Raw genomic sequence first — 17,570 nt, 5'->3', positions numbered from 1 at the left:
ATTGGGCGTGCAAAATTATTCAGCCCCTTTACTTTCAGTGCAGCAAACTCTCTCCAGAAGTTCAGTGAGGATCTCTAAATGATCCAATGTTGACCTAAATGACTAATGATGATAAATACAATCCACCTGTGTGTAATCAAGTCTCCGTATAAATGCACCTGCACTGTGATAGTCTCAGAGGTCCGTTAAAAGCGCAGAGAGCATCATGACGAAAAAGGAACACACCAGGCAGGTCCGAGATACTGTTGTGAAGAAGTTTAAAGCTGGATTTGGATACAAAAAGATTTCCCAAGCTTTAAACATCCCAAGGAGCACTGTGCAAGCAATAATATTGAAATGGAAGTATCAGACCACTGCAAATCTACCCGTCCCTCTAAACTTTCAGCTCATACAAGGAGAAGACTGATCAGAGATGCAGCCAAGAGGCCCATGATCTGTCCATAGGACAACAATCAGTCGTATATTGCACAAATCTGGCCTTTATGGAAGAGTGGCAAGACAAAAGCCATTTCTTAAAGATATCCATAAAAAGTGTTGTTTAAAGTTTGCCACAAGCCACCTGGGAGACACACCAAACATGTGGAAGAAGGTGCTCTGGTCAGATGAAACCAAAATTGAACTTTTTGGCAACAATGCAAAACGTTATGTTTGGCGTAAAAGCAACACAGCTCATCAACCACAACACACCATCCCCACTGTCAAACATGGTGGTGGCAGCATCATGGTTTGGGCCTGCTTTTCTTCAGCAGGGACAGGGAAGATGGTTAAAATTGATGGGAAGATGGATGGAGCCAAATAAAGGACCATTCTGGAAGAAAACCTGATGGAGTCTGCAAAAGACCTGAGACTGGGATGGAGATTTGTCTTCCAACAAGACAATGATCCAAAACATAAAGGAAAATCTACAATGGAATGGTTCAAAAATAAACATATCCAGGTGTTAGAATGGCCAAGTCAAAGTCCAGACCTGAATCCAATCGAGAATCTGTGGAAAGAACTGAAAACTGCTGTTCACAAATGTTCTCCATCCAACCTCACTGTGCTCGAGCTGTTTTGCAAGGAGGAATGGGAAAAAATTTCAGTCTCTCGATGTGCAAAACTGATAGAGACATACCCCAAGCGACTTACAGCTGTAATCGCAGCAAAAGGTGGCGCTACAAAGTATTAACTTAAGGGGGCTGAATAATTTTGCACGCCCAATTTTTCAGTTTTTGATTTGTTAAAAAAGTTTGAAATATCCAATAAATGTCGTTCTACTTCATGATTGTGTCCCACTTGTTGTTGATTCTTCACAAAAAAATACAGTTTTATATCTTTATGTTTGAAGCCTGAAATGTGGCAAAAGGTCGCAAAGTTCAAGGGGGCCGAATACTTTCGCAAGGCACTGTATGCTGCAGTAGTTTATGTGTCGGGGGGCTGGGGTCAGTTTGTTATATCTGGAGTACATCTCCTGTCCAATTCGGTGTCCTGTGTGAATCTAAGTGTGCGTTCTCTAATTCTCTCCTTCTCTCTCTCTTTCTCTCTCTCGGAGGACCTGAGCCCTAGGACCATGCCCCAGGACTACCTGACATGATGACTCCTTGCTGTCCCCAGTCCACCTGGCCATGCTGCTGCTCCAGTTTCAACTGTTCTGCCTTATTATTATTGGACCATGCTGGTCATTTATGAACATTTGAACATCTTGGCCATGTTCTGTTATAATCTCCACCCGGCACAGCCAGAAGAGGAGTGGCCACCCCACATAGCCTGGTTCCTCACTAGGTTTCTTCCTAGGTTTTGGCCTTTCTAGGGAGTTTTTCCTAACCACCGTGCTTCTAACCTGCATTGCTTGCTGTTTGGGGTTTTAGGCTGGGTTTCTGTACAGCACTTTGAGATATCAGCTGATGTACGAAGGGCTATATAAATACATTTGATTTGATTTGATGTATATGTGACTGTTTACCAGGCTGGACTTATCTAAGGATTTATATGTGACTGTTTACCAGGCTGGACTTATCTAAGGATTTATATGTGACTGTTTACCAGGCTGGACTTATCTAAGGATTTATATGTGACTGTTTACCAGGCTGGACTTATCTAAGGATTTATATGTGACTGTTTACCAGGCTGGACTTACAGTTGAAGTCAGCAAAGGCAACAGTGTGTAAAGAGACGAGGGGTTAAGTGGTAAGACTCACAATAGGGGGGATGGCCGCAGCCCTCTGTTTGAGCTGCTTCAGGTCCATGGGCTTCTGCAGGGGGGAGGAGATGACCCCATCATGAGCATAGTTTAGAAGGCTGGGCCGGTTTGGGGACGTCATCCTGGAGAGAGAAATAAAAAAGGAGGGAATGAAGAGGAGGAAGGAACGAGAGAGAGCGAAGGGGAGGGAAGAGAGAAAGAGAGAAAAGGAGAGCAAAAGAGTGTGAAAGAGAGCGAGAAAAAGAGGAGTGTGAGAGAGAATGCGAGAGAGAGAGTAAGAGCAAGAGAGAGTAAGAGCAAGAGAGAGTAAGAGCAAGAGAGAGAGAAAGCGCGCGAGAGAGAAAGCGAGAGAGAGAGAGAGCGCGAGAGAGAGCGCGTGAGAGAGAGAGCGCGCGCGCGAGAGCGCAGGCCAGAGAGCGCAGGCCAGAGAGCGCAGGCCAGAGAGCGCAGGCCAGAGCAGGCCAGAGAGCGCAGGCCAGAGAGCGCAGGCCAGAGAGCGCAGGCCAGAGAGCGCAGGCCAGAGAGCGCACAAGAGCAAGCGCGCGAGAGAGAGCAAGCGCTCGAGTCAGAGCGCGAGCCAGAGCCCACAGGAGAGAGAGGAGAGAGCCAGAGCATGAGCCAGAGCCCACAGGAGAGAGATCGAGCCAGAGCTCGCGCAAGAGAGCGAGAGAAAAAGAATGAGGGAGGTAACTAGAACACACTTTCTCATTCAGTAGCCTGCCAATGGATGTACCACACATTCCTTAATATGGCCATAGCCGGGCTTCTCTTATTTACTTTTCCCATAAACACGGATTGACCCTGAGCAGAACCTCGCACTATGAAAACACAAAGAGAGCAGAGGGTCTGACTGCTTTTCCATCCCACGAGTCCAACCACCCATCCCCTACTCACAGATACACATGTGAAAACACACACAGATACTCCGGAACACCCACACACCCCCACACACACAATGAGAGAAACTGGGGCGCACACACACACTCCCTCCCATTGTTTGCTTTGGCACAGAGGGCAACGTTCCCCTGGGCTCTGCCAATACATGCAGTCTGCTGTCATGGAAAAATCTGAACAAATACTCTGCAGGATGAATCCCCACTTCTGTCAGCCCACATCTTTGACACACACACACATTGCGTCTGCACGCAGGCACGCACACACAAACATCTTAGAACTGGACTATAAACCGACTATAAAATATCAACACCGACCCAACCGGCCATTTAGAGGACATTTTACTGATATTGATAATAAGTTGCCTAAAGAAATCTGTGAATATAGGCGATTGCTAACAGGACAATTGAGCTACAGCATTCAAAGCAGTAGTAGTGGTTTTAAGGGTAATACACTGAATAAAAATATAAACGCAACATGTAAAGTGTTGGTCCCATTTTTCATGAGCTGAAATAAAAGATGCCAGAAATGCTCCATATGCACAAAAAGCGTACTTCTCTCAAATGTTGTGCACAAATTTGTTCACATCCCTGTGAGTGAGCATTTGTCCTTTGCCAAGATAATCCATCTACCCGACAGATGTGGCATATCAAGAAGCTGATTCAATAGCATGATCATTACACAGGTGAGCCTTGTGCTGCACACTGCCCTATCCCATCTGGACAAGAGGAATATCTATGCAAGAATGCTGTTAACCTCTTACATCTATGGGGGCGCTATTTCATTTTTGGATGAAAAACGTTCCCGTTTTAAACTAGATATTTTGTCACAAAAAGATGCTCGACTATGCATATAATTGATAGCATTCGAAAGAAAACACTCTGACGTGTCCAGAAATACCAAGATATTCTCTGTGCGTGCCCTAGAACGTGAGCTTCAGGCAAAACCAAGATGAGATGGCATCCAGGAAATGACAAGGATTTTTGAGGCTCTGTTTTCCATTGTCTCCTTATATGGCTGTGAATGCGAGAGGAATGAGCCTGCCCTTTCTGTCGTTTCCCCAAGGTGTCTGCAGCATTGTGACGTATTTGTAGGCAGATCATTGGAAGATTTACCATAAGAGACCACATTTACCAGGTGTCCGCCCGGTGTCCTGCGCCGAAATTGGTGCGCAAAAGTCACCTGCCAGTATTTTTCCATGGGATACAGAGAGGAAAGCAAGCTTCCACGAACTGCATATCAATGAAGAGATATGTGAAAAAACACCTTGAGGATTGATTCCAAACAACGTTTGCCATGTTTCGGTCGATATTATGTAGTAGATCATGTTTCATCTTCGTCTGTACTGTTACTAGGGTCAGTAGCTAGCTAGTTTTGGAGAATGTTAGCGATTAGCTGTGTACAAGGCCAGGTAATCGCCTCCCTACCACTGAGGAAGTACAGTTCCCGCTCAGCCCAGTCAAAACTGTTCGCTGCTCTGGCCCCCCAATCGTGGAACAAACTCCCTCACGACGCCAGGACAGCGGAGTCAATCACCACCTTCCGGAGACACCTGAAACCCCACCTCTTCAAAGAATACCTAGGATAGGATAAAGTAATCCTTCTCACCCCCCCTTAAATGATTTAGATGCACTATTGTAAAGTGGCTGTTCCACTGGATGTCATAAGGTGAATTCACCAATTTGTAAGTCGCTCTGGATAAGAGCGTCTGCTAAATGACTTAAATGTAAATGTTAATCCGGAAAAAGTTTTACGTTGTAGGTGACTGAATTTTCGGTTCGTTTCGGTAGCCAGACGCAATGTAGAAAACGGAACGATTTCTCCTACACACAGGCGCTTTCAGGAAAAACTGCGCATTTGGTATGTAACTGAGAGTCTCCTCATTGAAAACATCAGAAGCTCTTCAAAGGTAAATGATTTTATTTATTTGGTTATCTGGTTTTTGTGAAAATGTTGCATGCTAAATGCTACTCAAAATGCTATGCTAGCTTTGCATACTCTTACACAAATTAGTCAATTTCTATGGTTCAAAAGCATATTTTGAAAATCTGAGATGACAGTGTTGTTAAGAAAAGGCTAAGCTTGAGAGCAGACGCATTATTTTCATTTTATTTGCGATTTTCAGAAATCGTTAACGTTGCGTTATGCTAATGAGCCTGAGGCTTTAGTCACAAACCCGGATCCGGGATGGGGAGTTTCAAGAAGTTAATTGACTCTAGCTCAGCATTTAACACCATAGTACCCTCCAAGCTCATCGTTAAGCTCTGAGCCCCGCCCTGTGCAAGTGGTGAAGGTAGGAAACAAGACCTCTACATCGGCCCACATGGATGCGTTCTCAGCCCCTTCCTGTACTCCCTGTTCACCCATGACTGCTTGGCCACACATGACTCCAACTCAATCATCAAGCTTACAGACGGCGCAAAAGTTGTAGGCCTGATTATCAACAATGACAATACAGGAGGAGGTGAGGGCCCTGGGAGTGTGGTGCCAGGAAAATAACCTCTCACTCAACATCAACAAACGGAGATGATCGTGGACTTCAGTAAAAAGCAGAGGGCGCACCCCCCTATCCACAGAACCGCAGTGGAGAAGGTGGAAAGCTTAAAGTTCCTCGGCGTACATATAACTGACAAACTGAAATGGTCCACCCACACATACAGTGTGGTGAAGAATGTACAACAGCACCTCTTCAACCTTAGGAGGCTGAAGAAATTTGGCTTGGCACCTAAAACCCTCACAAACTTTTACAGATGCACCATCGAGAGCATCCTGTTGGGCTGTGCCACCGCCTGGTACAGCAACTGCACCGCCCACAACCGTAGGGCTCTCCAGAGGGTGGTGCGGTCTGCCCAACGCATCACCATGGGCAAGGTACCTGCCCTCCAGAACACCTACAGCACCCGATGTCACAGGAAGGCCAAAAAGATCATCAAGGACAACAATCACCTGAGCCACTGCCTGTTCACCCCGCTATCATCCAGAAGGCGAGGTCAGTACAGGTGCATCAAAGCTGGGACTGAAAAACAGCTTTGATCTCAAGGACATCAGACTGTTAAATAGCCATTACTAGCACAGCCTCTAAAGCTGTTTTTCAGTCTCTTATATACATAGACTTGAAATCACTGGCCACTTGAATAGTGTTAACATATTTTGCATTACTCATCTTATATGTATATACTGTACTTTATACTATCTACTGTATCTTAGTCTATGCCGCTCTGACATTGCTCGTCCAAATATGTATATATTCTTAAATCCATTCCTTCACTTTAGAATGTGTGTATTGTTAGATATTACTGCACTGCTGGAGCTAGAAACACAGCATTTTGCTACACCCGCAATAACATCTGCTAAACACATGTATGTGACAAATAAAATGTGATTTAATTTATTTATTACTATTGACTTTATATGAACTGGAACTCAGTGAAATCTTTGATATTGTTGCATAATTATATTTTTGGTCAGTACATTAAAAAGTAACTGTGGTGCACTTTGTTAAAAACTTAGCGTTCAATTTATCGTGATAGCTCAGATTATTTAGCAGGACAGGGAATGTTGTCCATATCACCTAGCTCTGGTACATATGCACACACCCACAAAGGCCTTAGGAGTTTATGGTTGATGATAGTTGTAGAGTATTGCCACAAATTGCCTGACAACTAAGGGCCTGCAACCCCTCCACCCAGCCCGAGCCCTTCACCTGCAACCCCTCCACCCAGCCCGAGCCCTCCACCTGCAACCCCTCTACCCAGCCCAAACCCTTCACCTGCAACCCTTCCACCCAGCTCGAGCCCTTCACCTGCAACCCCTCCACCCAGCCCGAGCCCTTCACATGCAACCCCTCCACCCAGCCCGAGCCCTTCACCTGCAACCCTTCCACCCAGCTCGAGCCCTTCACCTGCAACCCCTCCACCCAGCCCGAGCCCTTCACATGCAACCCCTCCACCCAGCCCGAGCCCTTCACCTGCAACCCCTCCACCCAGCCCGAGCCCTTCACCTGCAACCCCTCCACCCAGCCCTTCACCTGCAACCCCTCCACCCAGCCCGAGCCCGAGCCCTTCACCTGCAACCCTTCCACCCAGCCCGAGCCCTTCACCTGCAACCCCTCCACCCAGCCCCGAGCCCTTCACCTGCAACCCTTCCACCCAGCCCGAGCCCTTCACCTGCAACCCCTCCACCCAGCCCCGAGCCCTTCACCTGCAACCCTTCCACCCAGCCCGAGCCTTTCACCTGCAACCCTTCCACCCAGCCCGAGCCCTTCACCTGCAACCCTTCCACCCAGCCCGAGCCCTTCACCTGCAACCCTTCCACCCAGCCCGAGCCCTTCACCTGCAAGCCCTTTAACTGCAAGCCCTTCACCTGCAAGCCCTCCACCCAGGCCCTCCACCCAACTTGCAAACCCTCCACCCAGCCCGAGCCCTTCACCTGCAACCCCTCCACCCAGCCCCGAACCCTCACCTGCAACCCCTCCACCCAGCCCCGAACCCCAACTTGCAAACCCTCCACCCAGCCCGAGCCCTTCACCTGCAACCCCTCCACCCAGCCCCGAACCCTCACCTGCAACCCCTCCACCCAGCCCCGAACCCCAACTTGCAAACCCTCCACCCAGCCCGAGCCCTTCACCTGCAACCCCTCCACCCAGCCCTGAGCTCCTCACCTGCAACACCCTCCACCCAGCCCCGAACCCCAACTTGCAAACCCTCCACCCAGCCCGAGCCCTTCACCTGCAACCCCTCCACCCAGCCCTGAGATACCACCTGCAACCCTTCCACCCAGCCCGAGCCCTTCACCTGCAACCCCTCCACCCAGCCCTGAGTTACCACCTGCAAACCCTCCACCCAGCCCGAGCCCTTCACCTGCAACCCCTCCACCCAGCCCCGAGTTACCACCTGCAACCCCTCCACCCAGCCCCGAGCTCTTCACCTGCAAACCCTCCATCCAGCCCTGAGTTACCACCTGCAACCACTCCACCCAGCCCTGAGTTACCACCTGCAACCCTTCCACCCAGCCCGAGCCCTTCACCTGCAACCCTTCCACCCAGCTCCGAGCCCTTCACCTGCAACCCCTCCACCCAGCCCCAAGCTCTTCACCTGCAAACCCTCCATCCAGCCTTGAGTTACCACCTGCAAACACTCCACCCAGCCCTGAGTTACCACCTGCAACCCTTCCACCCAGCCCCGAGCTCTTCACCTGCAACCCCTCCACCCAGCCCCGAGCCCTTCACCTGCAAGCCCTTCACCTGCAAGCCCTTCACCTGCAAGCCCTTCACCTGCAAGCCCTCCACCCAGGCCCTCCACCCAGGCCCTCCACCCAACTTGCAAACCCTCCACCCAGCCCGAGCCCTTCACCTGCAACCCCTCCACCCAGCCCCGAACCCTCACCTGCAACCCCTCCACCCAGCCATGAACCCCAACTTGCAAACCCTCCACCCAGCCCGAGCCCTTCACCTGCAACCCCTCCACCCAGCCCTGAGTTACCACCTGCAACCCCTCCACCCAGCCCTGCGCCCTCACCTGGAACCCCCTCCACCCAGCCCTGAGCTCCCACCTGCAACCCCTACAACCAACCCTGAGCCCCCACCTGCAACCCCACAACCAGCCCCGAGCCTCGACCTGCAACCCCCTCCACCCAGCCCTGCTCCCCCACCTGGAACCCCCTGTACCCAGCCCCCACCTGCAACCCCCCACCCAGCCCTGAGCCCCCACCTGCAACCCCTCTACCCAGCCCTGAGCCCCCACCCGGACCTAAGCCCCTACCTGTTCTTCTCGGTGTTCTCCGACTCCTCCACCTCATCAGCGCTGCAGGTGGCGCTAGAGTCACTGTCTGCATGGGAGCCAGTCTTGGGCTCGTGGTCCCTCTTGGAGCTCTTGGAGGAGCTCTTGCTCTCCTCTGCCTCTGCAGTGGGGGGCTTTCTGTCTCCGTCTGTTGATTCACTGGGTAGCTCCTTGCTAACCTCCCCTGCTTCAGTCTTCACCTCCTGCTTGATGGCCTTGTCCCCATCTCCTGGGGGCTTTTCATCTCCTCCCTGGACCATGTGGGAGCCTGAGGCCTCCTTGTCCCCAGGTTTGGAGCCAGCCTTGGCCCTACCGCCACCCTCCTCTTTAGCTTTGCTGTCCTCAGAGGAACGCGGAGAGGGCAGGCTCTCTGTGTCTGAGCTGTTGTTAGCCCCACCTGATACAGGAGAGAGAGGAGAGTGAGATAGAGTGAGCACGTGAGAGACAAAGGGAAGACCACATATATTATATGGGCTGTCTGGCTAGGTAGTAACAAACAGTAAATCCTGTTATATCCTCTTGTCCTCTTTCACTCCGATCCCTCTCCCCCCTCTCTTGTGCCCCTTCTTTCTCTGAAACCAGATTTATAAAGTGCCACTTTTACACCTAATCAGGTTTCACTGTACAATGAGGGAGAACACAAAACCCAAATGTGATGAAGGAAATCCCCTGGGGCTTCCCAGCTCTATTATGGTAACAGACTATTGTTGATTGTGTATCAACAAACTACTACTGTACATTATTCCCAGGGTCCGATAATGTTCTCCATGGTTACTAGAATGACGAGACATAACAGTCATGTGAATTTGGTCTAAAGTGAGTCGACGGTTTGTTATCAACACGGTATTTAAATGAGTTGACCAGAATTATGAGCAATCAGCCAGGGTCCAACAGAAAATTCTAGAATTTACACACAAAAAAGCAAACAAATTTTGCTAGGTAGACCGCTTCTGTAAATGTTTGCTACAGAGCAAACAACTACTTAAATAATTGATCTAATGTCTTAGCTATATGTTTCTCATTCCCATACACCCACGTGGTCAGTCTGTCTTTCTATTCTCACATCCAACTCCATGTTCAACACACACATTCTTGTAATGCTGTTAAAAGTCCTTGTTGCACTACATTCATTCTCCCTTCACCATTCCAGAGATTTCTAAATCAAGAAACACTGCCATCACATGATATCACCATAAAGATATTACCTTCAAATTGATTGAAAATGGTTTCATAAACTAGTCTTAAAGTGTACACGGCTGCTTTCTGATCAGTCCATGTGAATGAGTGATTGTGAGTTTGAGTATTGTGACGGTGCTTTAAGACTGTTGGTATACTGACAATGGGGTCCCTGTCCTCTATGACGTTGATTATTGTAGTGTGTGCGTGTGTGTGTTGTTCCTACCTTCTCCATCCTCAGGAGCTTCCTCCTCGTTGCCGCTGGCCCCGGAACCCTCCATCTCCTCTTCCTCGGCAGCAGATGGGGCGCTGGCCTCTTCACTTTGTAGGGCTTTGCCTTTACGCCGCGCCTTACGCTCTCTCTCCTGGGTGAAAACCAACACACACTAAATACAGCAGGCTGGGAGCAACACACCGATAACCACGAGGTAAATGTGCTTACTGCTGGCCCGGACTTTGAGAAATGGCCTGCTTGGTTGGTGCATTACTTAGCTCAGACTATAGGTTCTCTTTCTAGTTGATCATTTAACTCAGGGATGAGCAACTCTGATCGGGGTGGGGGCTTGCAGGTCTGCGTAACCCCCCCCCCCAACACACACTATGAGCAAAACATTTTAGTGGCCCCCCTCTTGACAGTGGAGATTAAAAAAAATATATGTTTTAAAGTTCATTTTGTGCAATTCTGAATGCTTAATTACGTGTTACGTGTATTTTTTGGAGGGAATTAACCCGGGGGCCTTCAAAGTGTTGCCAATCCCTAATTTACATGTTGTAGAATGAAAGACAAGACATTACCGATTTCATTTTATGCTGCTGCAGAATCTCATCCAGTTTCTGCCTTTTCTTGTAGTTGAAGTAGAAGTTCTTGCACTGTGACACAGTTTTGGAGCCAACCATCTTGGCAATGGCTGACCAATTCCTACCATACTGGAGAAGACCTGGAATTAACATGGACGGGGATTAGACCACAGCACAGGCAGAACACCAAAGACTTTCGTTACATAGAATAATAATTTACATCCAATTAACTACATGAAGAATGACCATCTGTCAAACATCTGTCTGTTCAATCCAACATGAACAGACAGACACCACTACTACTACTCAGCAGTGTGGCTCAGTGCAATGTGCTGTTCTTAGCTGAACCTGTCCTGTCAAATCTAACTAATGACATCACTAATTGTCACCACTGGGCTGGGGTCATTCTCTGTCACATTATGTGAAACTTTGAAGTCACCCAGTTCTAGGAAAGACTGGTCCTTTACCCGGTCAACCACATGATAGCGTCTTACACAAGAGTCTGGAAGCCCTGCTGGGCACAGAGCTGCCTGGGATAGATCAACCTGTCATGGGACACACCACTCCTGCTGCTGGTGTGTGTGTGAGACAGACCAGACAGACGGACCAGACAAACAGCCCAGACAGACAGCCCAGAGCTAGAGAGCGAGAGAGAGAGAAAGAGAGACAAGAAAACGACAGAAAAAGAGCGTGTTCGAGTTGACTGCATCTGTGATGAATTGTGGGTTGATTGTGACTGACTGATAAATAATAATAAGTAGTTATTTATGATGCAAGGTGATTTGTAGATCAGAGTCAGTTGGCAGTCACCTGCAACGGCAGCTCCAATGTTGAACAAGCCCAATGTGTGTGTGTTTCAGTGTTTCTCCAGTAAGCTACGGTCAGCTCATTAACAGCAGACACTATAAGGAGCTTATACCGCCCACTCGTTTCCTGTGCCAGCCTGACAGCTTCTGGCACGAGGACAGACTCACTGACGGATGTTGCGCTTTGTTATCAGTGAACATGGACCCAAAAACCTCCTGGGACGACAACGGACATGGGTTTATAGGTTCCAAGATATTGCCTCTAAACGGATGCAGTCGGACAACGATCTGACAACAACCACACGATAAGACAAGCCTTTAGGAAACACCCAGCCTGCAGCTCATATCCATCTTTAACTAAAGTTTACCTCAGATTAGATATAGTACCTAAACCACAAGTGTATCAAATACAGATTACAGTACCCTCCAGGAACATGAGGAACAATAACACTTCATGGAATAGAAAGTAGAAAGAGGTGAGAGCATATTACCAAGAAGATACTGCTTCCATGAGATTACTCATATGACAGTCCAAGTCTTGCCTGTCATATTCCCTCTCAGGGCCTTTGTGCATGGACAATCCATCAAGAGTTAAAAAATACAAACTGTGTATTTCATTTGAAATATTCATTACAGGCATGGAAGGCAAAGCAGGAGAGATGCGAGAGAGGGAGAGAGAGAAAGGGACAGAGCCGGTCGGCCGGGCTTGTTCCAAGAGAGAGGAACACGTGATTAACATCTATTAAGCTTTTACAGCCTTCTCCTTTTACAGCCCAGAGCATACAAGTCCAGCCAGACACCCTGCTACGTGTCACACCACACACTTTGCTCTACCTAGTGAACCTGAAGCAATGACACTGCAATTCTTCACTGAAAGTCAAGGGTCACTTTGTTACGACTCCATCTCACAGGTCCGGTCCATTCAGTTTAAACAGAGCACAGGAACAATCCCAAGCAGCTCTAGATCCATTAGCCTCGGGTCCCGGCCGGTGGACAACACATAAGAGGAAGCAGTATCCCAATAATGAAGCTGCTGCTCAACTATAGCAGGTGGTAAACTCCCTCAACCAATCATGACCATTCATTTCCATAAGCTCCTCCCGCCTACGGCCCAATCAACACCTAGCTGGGCCGGGGAGTGAGTGTCCCCATTCTCACGTGCCTGTCACTCCAGCCGTCCCTTGTGTCCCTGGACTGTATCACGCTATCGGCCGTCTGATCTCCGTGACGGCAGGCAGGCTGGAGCTTCCCGGTGATTCCACTCCGGAGGGGCAGAGAAAGAAAACAGCTAGACTCCAGCTCAGCCTCCACACCCCTCCTCCTGCTGGCCTGATACTGGAGCCGGTGTCAGGTTGACATACTCCGGCTCCTCGCCTCTCCCTCGCTTTTTCGTTGATCGCCCTTTGTCCCCCCCCACACGCTCTTTCTCTGTCAGGTCTAGTCCATTGCTCTCAGCCGTGTCTTTCCCCAATGGCTGCCGTCTGGGAGGACTTTCCGAGGAAAGTGGGACTGTGGGGCGGTGCTACGTGCTCAGCCTCTCTCTCTCCTCATCTGATCTCTCCTCTATCTCTCCCCGTTTACCCCTCTCACCCTCCCACTCACTCACTCGGCTAGCAGGCAGAGCTGCACACACAGACATCCACATAAACACACTAACGCATGCACTGGTACACATTCACTCGGCTTCTCTCTCACTCACTAACACAGACACACGGAGCTAGTCCGAGGGTAAACAGCGAAGAGAGAAAGGCAGTGCGCGAGAGAGAGCAGGGCAGTTGAGCTAGAACAACTCGGTGGGGTTTGAGCTAGGACAATGGAGGAAAGAGAGAGAGTTGATGTTGATACCATGAGAAAGCATAAAGGGTTTCACATTTTTACTGACTGACCTGCTTTTCATCTTGAATGTGACCCCTCTCCAGTCTAGAACAACACCGAGAGAGGGAGAGAGCGGAAGTAATACCAAAAAAAAAAGACGCTTCTTCCACAGCTACTGCCAATTAGGGCCTTTGCCATCTCCGCCCATCTCAGCATACACTGACTGGGTGCCCACAGGAGAGGAGAAAGAGGGGGAGAGAGAGAAAGAGAAGGATGGAGAGAGAGAAAGAAAGAAAGAGAGAAGATAGAGAAAGAAAGATGGAAAAACAAGAGTGAAAGAGTGAAAGAATGAGATGGAGAGAGGGGAGAGAATCCTGTAGACTGATCCAGCCCAGAGCACAGCAGAACACATCAGAGAGAGCAGAACAGAGCAGAGAGCCAGCTCTACCTGCTGCTCCTATAAATGGACCTGTACAGTACTGTACACTACAGCAGGCGGTGGGAGGGAGGGAGACGATTACCCAGCTGCCTGGCTGCCTCACTGTGCCCAAGCAAAGCCCGCCAGATTAGAGCACTTACATAAACACTAGCCAAGGAGCACACACACACACACACACACACACACACACACACACACAGGTCTTATCGCTCAGCACTCCTGTTCTCCATAAGCCTACCTTAACTACACACACACACACAAGCACACAGAGAAGAAAGACACGGGACGGAGGCTTTCAAAAGCTCTGCCATCCCTTGTTAAAGATGCCAGGCTTTATGACCAGAGAAGACAGTGGTAATCCATCAGAGTGCGGCCATGGCGAAATGTTGATCGCCTGACAGGCGCTATAAATGCCTTTATCTTTTTAGCAAGACGGGATAAACACATTAGCATGAGGAGGTGTAAGCCTCTTTAATACATATACAGGTCAAGCTCATGGAAGTGGTGTGTGTATCTTGACAACCAGGCTGGCAGACTACTCAGGCCAGGGTTAGGGGAGTGGGGCTGAGGGTGGGTGGGCTACTGGGCTAGCCTACATATGAGGAGCAATGGAGGGGGAAGCCCTTTTGGCAGGCATGGGTATCACTCATGGTTACTGGCAGACGAGAAATGGCGGGCAGAGAGAGGGGAGGTAAAATATCCCCGCCCCCCTCAGATGGGGGCCCTGTAGTTGTGGTTATATAATCTCTTCATAGAAGCCCAGCTCCCACCGGGCTGCAGGACTAATCCCCTGGGATGGAGAGGTCCACTAATCCCACTGCGAGAGAATGGAGTTGAAGACATTAACCAGGATTACTACGCAGGGCCATGTTCCAAGGGCCAGCGCCAGTCATCACAACAGTCTGCAGCAGGAGAAATAACACCCAGTACGAGACAGACAGACAGAGACAGACAGACAGAGACAGACAGACAGAGACAGACAGACAGAGACAGACAGACAGAGACAGAGACATAGACAGAGACAGACAGAGACAGAGACAGACAGGCAGAGACAGACAGGCAGAGACAGACAGGCAGAGACAGACAGGCAGAGACAGACAGGCAGAGACAGACAGGCAGAGACAGGCAGAGACAGGCAGAGGCAGAGACAGGCAGAGACAGAGACAGACACAGACAGGAGACAATCTGCTGTAACAGACTTCTGCCTTCAGTAGTACATTCATGGTGTCCGATGAACTTCTTGATTAAAATCCGGATTACACAACAGATAGGCTACTGTTCTGCTAGATTAAAAGACAGGTACTAGTCATTAACAGAACTGAAAATCATAGAGAATCTTTGACACTTCATCTAAACTTGGCCACAAAACAAGAACTAAGGCTCACGGAGAAACCACATGCCAGATATACAAACGGTACCAGAGGTCACAAGCAATCATTTTCACACCCAAACATGAAATAGACAAAAGCACTCATTTATCTTCTTATCGCTCCAATATAGTAACAAGTACAGTGGCTGATCATAGCATTTCAAGCAACGATCTCAAAAATGCAAGCACAGTGAAAATATTCACCAGACATATACAAAGTCACTAATAGGCTTAAAATACTCTGAGACATTTGAAACATTTGAAAAATTGGAAAGATCAACAAATCCTGTGTAATACACCAGATGGAAATCCCTCTCCAGAACGGGGTTACTGGAAGAAACAGAAAGGTCAGTCAATCATTGACTGAGCTGTAGACTGAGCTGAGCAGGCAACAACGCCAACCGCGCTACAGCAAACAGACAGGCAAAACCCGCGGCAGTCTTTGGTCTGCAGGACCCACAGTGGGGAACCCCCCCCCAGACAAGGCCCGGTTGTATCTTCAGTCAGACAATCAGGCCGTTATAATTGGAGCTCGCCTCCTCCTGCAGCTGAAGCTGTTTTGGCTAAGGACCCGAGGGTGGGACTTTTACAGCGAGCTTCATACACGGCCCTGAGTCAGACAGTGGAGCAGCAGAGTGGAGCCCTACACAGCGCTGCAGACAGACAGGACCCAGCAGCACGTGGCTGCAGCCTATCTCACAGGAAGTTGCAGGCACATGCACTTATCACCACTTTCAAACAACAACAAAAAAACACAAAAACACCGCCAAGCCTACGGGTGGTTTTGTCTTTGACGAGGTACATTTTCTTTTGAATGAATGGTGCTGCCGGGTTCTATCACACGCAGAGGTAATGTTTTTCTTGGTTGATTTGTACCTTTTTTGGCGGTTTCCATCTCCTCTTCAGTCCAGCGAGAGCTCTCATTCATCTCCAGATTGGCTGAAAGGGAAAAAGCAGAAGCCCCAGGTTAGAGCGCGGAGTGGGCAGGAGGGGGAGGGGGAGGGGAGGATCCAACAGAGAGAGAGAGAGAGAGCGAGAGAGAGAGAGAGAGAGAGAGAGAGAGAGAGAGAGACTGACAGAAAGCAAGGCAGAGACAGAGAGAGAGAGAGAGAGAGAGAGAGACAGAGAGAGAGAGAGACTGACAGAAAGCAAGGCAGAGACAGAGAGAGAGAGAGAGACTGACAGAAAGCAAGGCAGAGAGAGAGAGTGACAGAAAGCAAGGCAGAGAGAGAGAGTGACAGAAAGCAAGGCAGAGAGAGAGAGTGACAGAAAGCTAGGCAGAGAGAGAGAGAGAGAGAGAGAGAGTGACAGAAAGCTAGGCAGAGAGAGAGACAGAGAGAGAGAGAGGGAGTGACAGAAAGCAAGGCAGAGAGAGAGAGAGACAGAGAGAGACAGAGAGAGAGAGAGAGTGACAGAAAGCTAGGCAGAGAGAGAGAGAGAGAGAGAGAGAGAGAGAGAGAGAGTGACTGACAGAAAGCAAGGCAGAGAGAGAGAGAGAAAAGAAAGCGAAGAGAGAAGATCTAGGGGGGCAGGGTTGCCTTTGCTCCTTGCTGGTGCAGCACGGTACAGCCGGTCAACAGGGGTTGTTTGTTTAAGAGGTAGGAAGCAGGAAGCCCAGGAGAAAGTCAGTTAATGATTATAGACATAAGAGGCTGTTCTCTCTGTCTACAGTAGAGGCCAGACTTACCCTGGCAGAGTCGAAGAGACTGGAAAGAAGATGAGAAAGAGCGGTGAACAGAGAAGAGCTGCAGTTCCAGTGCTGTTGTGTCCTCTCAGTGAGGCTGTGAAGGGCACAGTAACAGCAGGCGAGGTGGGGAAGGGGAACAAGCCCAGTAACAGTGAGGAAATGAGAGTGACCCGAGCTGCTGATCAGAACAGAGCCCCTCTGGCTGGCTCAGACCACCTGGGGATTCCCTGGGACTAACCCACAGCAGAAGCAACAACCAACTAAAGTGCTGAAACATCAAAACTCGGATGGCCTGCAGCTACAGTGTGTGTGTAGTGTGTGTGTAGTGTGTGCTAACTGCCGAGGGAATAAAAACCGAGGCAGGAGTATTGCTGACTTACTGGGTATTTTGTCATGAAGTATTATTCTACCACCCATTATCAGCCTTAGGAATGTCTGGATCCAGATCATTATGTAATGAGCCAGAGAGCAACACAGGCAGAATTTCTTTACACAAGGATCCATTTACTGGCATCGTATCTCGTTTAAGCAAGAAATAATCTTAAAATGGCAGCTTCTAACAAACTAACCAGAATAGTAAACACAGCCAGCAAAGTAATTGGTCGACCACTTGCACAGTCGGTTCCACAA

The 17,570-nt window shown here is 49.1% G+C and overlaps 1 protein-coding gene across 15 annotated transcripts in view; it reads right to left on the bottom strand.

Annotated features, from left to right (window-relative positions):
* The window catches only part of LOC135514179 (nuclear receptor corepressor 2-like), a 131,930-nt gene that overhangs the window by 17,885 nt on the left and 96,475 nt on the right, over positions 1–17,570 (bottom strand). For 14 of the 15 annotated variants that reach the window (XM_064937444.1, XM_064937458.1, XM_064937454.1 and 11 more), the window contains exons 17-21: positions 16,130–16,192; positions 10,822–10,964; positions 10,253–10,391; positions 8,833–9,247; positions 2,178–2,301 (exon numbers count right to left, since the gene is read on the bottom strand). In XM_064937444.1, the coding sequence (XP_064793516.1) occupies positions 2,178–2,301; positions 8,833–9,247; positions 10,253–10,391; positions 10,822–10,964; positions 16,130–16,192 (884 nt within the window). The remainder of the gene's footprint in view (positions 1–2,177; positions 2,302–8,832; positions 9,248–10,252; positions 10,392–10,821; positions 10,965–16,129; positions 16,193–17,570) is intronic. The other variant, XM_064937446.1, reaches the window with a different exon arrangement.

The sequence above is a fragment of the Oncorhynchus masou genome, chromosome 25 (assembly GCF_036934945.1).
Source record: "Oncorhynchus masou masou isolate Uvic2021 chromosome 25, UVic_Omas_1.1, whole genome shotgun sequence".
Lineage (NCBI taxonomy): Eukaryota > Metazoa > Chordata > Actinopteri > Salmoniformes > Salmonidae > Oncorhynchus > Oncorhynchus masou.
Note: the sequence above shows the minus strand (reverse complement) of the source record. Positions and strands in the feature narration are given on the sequence as shown.